The sequence below is a fragment of the Penaeus chinensis genome, chromosome 42 (genome assembly GCF_019202785.1).
Source record: "Penaeus chinensis breed Huanghai No. 1 chromosome 42, ASM1920278v2, whole genome shotgun sequence".
Taxonomy (NCBI): domain Eukaryota; kingdom Metazoa; phylum Arthropoda; class Malacostraca; order Decapoda; family Penaeidae; genus Penaeus; species Penaeus chinensis.
In genome coordinates this window covers 11,491,274-11,498,773 of record NC_061860.1, presented here as the reverse complement: position 1 = coordinate 11,498,773, position 7,500 = coordinate 11,491,274, and the positions used below count along the sequence as shown (strand labels likewise).

Below are 7,500 nucleotides of genomic sequence, written 5' to 3'. Positions count from 1 at the left end.
AACAGCAATAGGTTGGTATGTACTATATATTTGTGTGTGTGTGTGTTTGAAAATATTTATATACAGGTGCGAGAATTCAACAGTACGCAGTCATTTCATGGTAAGTCGACGGAGTTAAAATGATTCGAATAAATATAAAAAAGAAAAAGAAAATTAGCAGCCATGTTATGATATCACTCATTGTAAAGTATATTGTAAGTTACAACTGCTTGGGAAGTCTTGTAAGGTGCAAACGGATATAGTGATTGTTTATAATTCGTTTACATAGTCGTCATAACCTTATATAGTCTTTATTTGATCACACACTACCGCATTCTATATTCAACACACAGGAAATTATAGATATTCTGTATTTTCTTTGCCTTCCTTATTTTATTAATGTGGTTTTAACATATTGCAAGGTAAGTGCCAACAGTGTTGACAGAGGACAAACACAACATGGAGTTGGTGGCTGCTTATCTTCAAGACCGAGCTTTACAGTGTGAAAGACATTACAGGGACCCCTTAGATTCTTTGCATGATAATCATGACCAGGTAGTTTGCGGTACTACAGATTTCCAAGACATGTGGACTCATGTGGAGTAACACAAGCAAGTGTAAACCGGATAATTACAGCAGTGATCAGAGTGTTGACTGAAAAGGCAAGAACAGATATAAAGTTTCCATTAAGTGCTAATGGCTTAATGAAGACTGCCCAAGATTTTTCAAGATTTGCAAACTTCCCAAGAGTCATAGGAGCTATAGATGGGTACTCACATTCCAATTAAAGCACCATATGTTGATGAACACATTTATGTTAACCGGAAAAGGTTTCTCTCATTAAATATACAGGTAGTTTGCAATGCAGATGGACTGATAATAAGTTATAACACAAGATATCCTGGCAGTAATCCTGATGCATTTATTTATGACAACTGTGCCCTACGTACTCGATTTGAGGCAGGGGAATTCGGAGAAAATTATCTACTAGGTAAGAGGCTTGGTAGTACCAGATTGTAAAAGTAAAACAATGTTCAAGTTTTGTGTAGCTGTGGTGATTTGCAAATATGCTAGTATTGCTGTACACTTGATTTAGGCATTCCCCATAAGAGGTTAATTTGACTACAGAAAGAATGGTAGATTTGTATTACTAAAGTATTTAAAGTTTGTATAGTTATTTTCAACAATGAAAAGAATTGGGGAGGAGGCTTTATTTAGAAATTGATCTAAAATTAATTTGCTCAGTATAGATATAAACTTATTATAGTGAGAAATATTCACCAAACTTGTCAAAGCTTTTGTAAACTCTTTAAGGCAAATTGTGTTACGAAACAGTTACTTAATATTTCTATTTCTCTCTTCTAGCAGGTGATAGTAGGTATACCCTTGATATATACCTTTTGCTACCTTTGTTGAACACCAAGATAAACCCGTTACAACAGAAGTCACACCCGAACACGCGTAATCATAGAGCAGACATTTGGCATACTAAAGTCAAGATTCAGGCGTCTGCATCATTCTGGAGGAACTCTTTAGTATGATCCTGTTAGGTCCTCCAAAATTGCAATTGCCTGTCTGCTTCTTCATAATTATTGTGTGAAACGAATTATACAAATTCCTCAGGAGCTTGTGGAAAATGATGGCGAGAAGAATATTGCAGAAGAAGCTGCTGAATGTGGCACAGGTCATGCAGTCAGAGGTTGTTCTATTGCAAATTGGTTTAGCTGAATATTGATTTCAGAAACTGATTCACAAGAGAGATTATATTCCTTTTGTTACAGATGTTAGTCAAAAGGTGTTGCTGAATATATATAATATATATATACATTCATACATATACATATATACACATACATATATATACACATATACACATACATATACATATAAATATATATATATATATATATATATATATATATATATATATAAACCTGTTTGCACACACACATACAAGTATGTGTATGTATATATATATACATAGACATACATATACACATACATATACACTTATATATAATATATATCACAAGACAGATCACAACCCAATTTGATTTACCTTTGAAATGAAATAAACCAAAATCTTTGGGAGCAATTAATTTATATTGCATGCACATAAATATGCAAATAAAGAAATACATTTGCAAAATAAGAGTAAAGCTGTCCCGCAAACCTAAATTACTGTGTTTAGAATATTAGAATAGCAATAAATACATATTTGCTTTCTGCCTTACACAACAGTATTAACAAATAATATTTTAATTGACAGCACCAGAATTGTTATATTTAACATTATTATTATTATTGCCATATCAAAACAACAAATATCTGTTACTTCGTTAACTTTAAATGGAAATATAAAAACGACGTAGAAACGAAACGAAACATTGCTTTCTGAATATTGATTTTTTTTTTTTTTTTTTTTTTTTTTTTTTTAATGAAACCCTGAATTTTCCTATACAAATATGATTCTTCCTAACTGGGAAAAAAATGGTCTTAACCTACAACAAAAAACAAAAAGACACTTCTCTCAGTCTCAATACAAACCTTAATGTGAATAAAACAATAAGAAATAAAATCAAATGGAGTTATGTCTTTATCTACACTACAAAAATAATAAAGTGACCCCGAAATAGAGACTTATTTTGTATAACATCATTCTCTCAAGCTATAACTTAACATGACTTTGTTGAATATACAAATGCCTATCAGAAAACGTCAACCGTGTACTATAACTGAATAGGCTTAGACTAGAATTGTATGTGAGAAAACTAAAATATTACAACTTTTGATAAAAAAGGATCTTATGCCTTAACTTCCATAACACCAACAATTGTTTGCAATGCTGATGCAATCTCTTTTTCTGAGCTCACAAGCTGTTTCAAATAATTTTCTATATTTTTACCTGAAGCATGTCAGGCAAAATTCCCCTTTCTTCTGATCTACTTGTACGACCTTGTACTAACTCATGCCTGCTACCTCCTTCTAACTCAAGTTGAGACCTTGACTTGCTATGTTCTTGAAGGGGCTCTGCTTGTTGGACCATTGCACTAAATCCATCCTGAAAGTTGTTGTCTTCTATAAAAAATGGGGGTAATTCTAAGGAGTAAGTGTGGTCCATTGACAAATTGGGTACTGTCATTTCTTGCTCCTCTGAAGTGGCCTCTTCCAATGTTACAATAACTGCCGAGTCTATTATGGTCTAAGATCCTATTCCAGATGGCCCGTGGGTTGGTTCTGCAACATCTAAAAATTAAACATATATATTTTGATTTTTATAGTTTGCCCTTGTTGAGTCAAATAAGACAATACAGGTATCATACTCCTAAACCAACACTCAACTAATTATATTAAAAATAGGAATAAAATATTGATCAGCATATTTATAATTTAAACCATTCTTGTATTTAGATTGTGTTGCTTAATATTATAAAAAGGGTCTGTGAAGATATGCGGTTATTATTTGCCTTTTTAAATATTGAAACTGTTGCGGCCTGCGTACGTGGCGGTTCGATATGGATTCGGTGGTCGAATCCAGATCCGAATCCCGGTTCGATCCTGAGCCTGGTTGTTGGGTAGTGGGTACGGGGTTCCTCACTCTACTCGACCATAGCCGTAAGGTGAGGTTCTCTCCCCATCCTAGTTTTGGTAATTTTCTTTTTCTTTTTGTGAGGAATCTGTACAGTGTGGATAAACCATTATATTTTTGCCAGACATGCAGAAGAACCTACTTGTGTCAAGGGCCAGGCACGGAGGCTTCATTATTATTTCCAAAACTGACCATCCAAGACTGACCATCCATATCCACGTGGCCGCTTCAAGGTTACACCTCCCACAAGTTATTCGTGGCTATTGGTGGAAAGAAGTGTCTTGCTCTTATTCTAAACTGAATACAACTGACTTGGAAAAAGTGAACATTGTTATTTTTGAACTTTCGTGTGTCCATTTATTGTAAATAAACCTTTGTTTTGAATGTTCTGCATGTTTGTTTGTGTCCTCAAAATTAGAAAATCCTCTATGAACCGAAAAGATCCTGGTATTTACAGGGTCGAATATTACAAAATTTCAAAATATAACCACATCACAAAAATGTAATAGACTATCTATCCCCTCTTTATTTAAAACATGTTACCTGACTATCAACTCTTGTCTCATGTTAATAAACCCCTGGTAACACAGAAATAGTAATAGGCTCAGTCAGTGCCAACATAGCTTCTTCAACAGGAGTGTAGTTTGTGAACTCCTGGGCCACCACCTGAAGACCAGGAACAAAAGTTAATATACTAAATAAAATATAGGGATTCTAAATTTATCACAAGTATTTTACTTTAAGTATAAAATTAATTGTATACTTAAAAAAATGAACCAATGTTAAAGTCAGTTGTACAGCTGTGTTATGATGGTCTGAATGAATCTGCTGATATTTATTTTTGTAGGGTTCGCAAGTTGATGAGCTGAGTTTGCTATTTTTAATTACTTCAAAAAAATATATATATCTATTAGAATACATTTATTAAGTTAATTCAAGAAATGACTATTTCTTAAGTATTTAACATTAATAACAACACCAAACTAATAAGATCCTACATGTAATATTGCTATTATTTACAACCTGACGAGTTGTGTTTCTTGATTTTATTTACTTCAAAACATCCCTCCATTAGACTACACTTATGAAGGATGTTTACACTCAGAAATGAAATAATAACAAATTGAATAAGGTTATACATTTAATATTACCATTCTCTATGCTATATTGTTGGCCTTGGTTTGAATCTCTCAAATTTCTAGAATTCTTCACATAAGAAAACTGATATATCATATCTTTATAAATCATATATATCTTTATGACATTATTTTTTGTGTCTCCAGATTGTATTATGTATCATCGAGTGCATTATTATATTCTGCACTTGAGTTACTAAATCATGGATATTCAATAATAAAAAAAAACACATAAATTTGATACTCACTCATAATTCAACTATTCTGTGATAAGAATATAAAGTTATTATATGACATGTACTGTATTTGATTTACTCTGACTATAAAGATAGAGTTTCAAGCACTTGTGAGCAAGTTTTACATTTGAATTTCAACAGGTAATGTTGAGGGTACCGAAAGAATTGACAAAGCAAAATTTACTTCTGAAATCTTACCTGTTTTTCTCATGTGTTTTCTTTTGTCTCTTGTGCTACTTGTTTATTCATGGCTGCTCTTAGGTCAGTGAACTTCCTACGCACTTCGTTCATATTCCTCTGTACGCGGGCGACAAGATTCCCCTCCTTGGTCACACAGTCCCAGGCGTTATTTTTTACGTGAGCGGTTATTCTGCTGTCTAGTTTACTTAGAACCACACTCTTCTTCGTTGCCACAGCTTCTATTAGAGCTAACGTCTCTTCATTTGAGAAATTTGGTCTTTTCTTTTGAGCTGGACCTTCCATTGCGTTATTTATGATTGGTGTGGCGCGGTAATAAAGCAGCTGAGATTTGTGGCTTTCTATTGGCTGTTACGTCTACGAGGCCGACTGCTGATTGGTCAATCAGCTACCGAACTGCCCTCTCTTGGCAGCTTAAGGAATTAAATTACGATGTGAACATTAGCCTTACTATGTGCTTACTCCACTTTTTTTTTTTCTCTTCTCTTTTCTTTTCTTGGAGTATGGGTCATTTACAATATAGTAAGGTGTTCATAAGGTACAATGTAGTAAGGCTGTTACAACGTCCTCGACCATGTAACTTACGGGTTGTTTTGAGTATCCGGGATCAGATCCAGAACTGACTAGAACCTTTATTTGTCTCCATGGCAGTCAGTTTTGCTTGTCTCTCCTTCTCTTTCTTCCCCCGCCCTCTCTCTCTCTCTCTCTCTCTCTCTCTCTCTCTCTCTCTCTCTCTCTCTCTCTCTCTCTCTCTCTCTCTCTCTCTCTCTCTCTCTCTCTCTCTCTTCTCTCTTTCTCTCTCTCTCTCCCTCCCTCTCTCCCTTTCTCCTCTTCACTTTCATTCTTTATGTCTCTCGATGTCACTTAGAATCTCTCTCTCTCTCTCTCTCTCTCTCTCTCTCTCTCTCTCTCTCTCTCTCTCTCTCTCTCTCTCTCTCTCTCTCTCTCTCGCTCGCTTTATTTTTTTTTCTTCTAAAATCTTACCATTTCAAACTTCTCTCCCTTTTTACATACCACCTTTCTCCCTTTCCCTCGTATCGTATTACCCTTTTATAAACCCGAGCTCCTATTGCCAATCCGAGAAGCAAAGATTAACTGAATGATTCATTTCAACGTGATTCTCCTGCACCAGGAAATCGGAACAGCCTTCAATCAGAACAGTGGATTGAAATTAAGGACATAAATGATAATTGTAAAAAATACAATAATAATAACAATGATAGTAGCAGTAGTAGTAATAACAATAATAATAAATGATAAAAGAATATACCATCCTTAGCGAAAGGGTTAGCAATAACGTTCCTGAAAACAAGAACTTCAGTGAATAAGGGTATCTCTGGAGAGCGTTGGCTGTATCGCATATAATCGTCAGAACAATAAAGGATAAGCACTTCCAGCAAATTCGTACCTGGTATTGAATAAGATCAACAGGGGTTTCCGTGGTAATCCAGGGGGATGGAAACATACACTGGGTTCAGACATAATACCCGTGTAGGCTTTATTTCACAGGTTATTAGCACAGGTGACAAATCGTTTCGCCTTATCAAGAACAATAATTTGAGAATTTGTCAAATAAGACAAGGAATAGAGTTGAGCGATTTGAATGTAATAGGGTAAAACATTGTAATATAATGAGTAAAATGGTTGTTTGATTTCTAAAACTGAAGAAAAAAAAAATGCATATAAGACAACCAAATTAATTACCTGAAACGAAAACATTTTCAGTGTCGGACGCTTCGTAGAAAAAAAAAAAAACGAAAACGAGTAAACTAAAAAAACAAATGTGGAATTGAAAGCTGGGGTGTAAGATAAAATAATAATAATAATAATAATAATAATAATGATAATAATAAAAGCAAAGAAAGAAAGGAAAAAAGAATAACAAAGCAATATGACAAACGTGAGAAATATGAATTGGAACGAAAACAGAAAAAGAAAAAAGAACAGAACAGATAAAGGAAGAGACGAGAAAACGAACGAGAGGAGAAGAAAGCGGAAGGAATGTGAATAAGAGAAAACAAGGGAATGGAAAGAGAGGAAGAAGAGTAGAGAGAAGAAAGAAATAAAAATGTACGAGAAGCGCAGATGAAGAAGGAGGGAAGGTGGTAGGAGAGAAAATGAAATTGAATAAAGTGGAAGAAGGAATGCAGGGAAAGGGGAAACCAAGGAAAACCAAGGCAAGAGAGAAAAAGGTAAGAAGGATATGAAGAAAAAGTAAGGTGAGAGGGAGAGATAATGTAAGGTAAGGGAATACTAGATTGGGAAGGCAAGAGGAAGGTAATACATAAGAAAAAATATGGTAAGAGAAAGACTAAGAAAACGCAAATTATGGGGGAAACTAATGAAAAGAAAGATAAATAGT

The 7,500-nt window shown here is 34.3% G+C and overlaps 2 protein-coding genes across 2 annotated transcripts; one reads left to right on the top strand and one right to left on the bottom strand.

Annotated features, from left to right (window-relative positions):
• Positions 1–744: 744 nt before the first annotated feature.
• Positions 745–1,707, top strand: LOC125047917 (putative nuclease HARBI1). Its single transcript, XM_047646464.1, has 3 exons — positions 745–970; positions 1,345–1,514; positions 1,603–1,707. The coding sequence occupies exons 1-3, from the start codon at positions 745–747 to the stop codon at positions 1,705–1,707; spliced, it is 501 nt and encodes a 166-aa protein (XP_047502420.1).
• Positions 1,708–4,135: 2,428 nt separating this feature from the next.
• LOC125047916 lies at positions 4,136–5,423 on the bottom strand. The gene is made up of 2 exons (XM_047646463.1): positions 5,178–5,423; positions 4,136–4,234 (listed from the first exon to the last, which is right to left on the bottom strand). Exons 1-2 carry the CDS (start codon positions 5,421–5,423, stop codon positions 4,136–4,138), a joined length of 345 nt encoding a protein of 114 aa, XP_047502419.1.
• Positions 5,424–7,500: the final 2,077 nt, after the last annotated feature.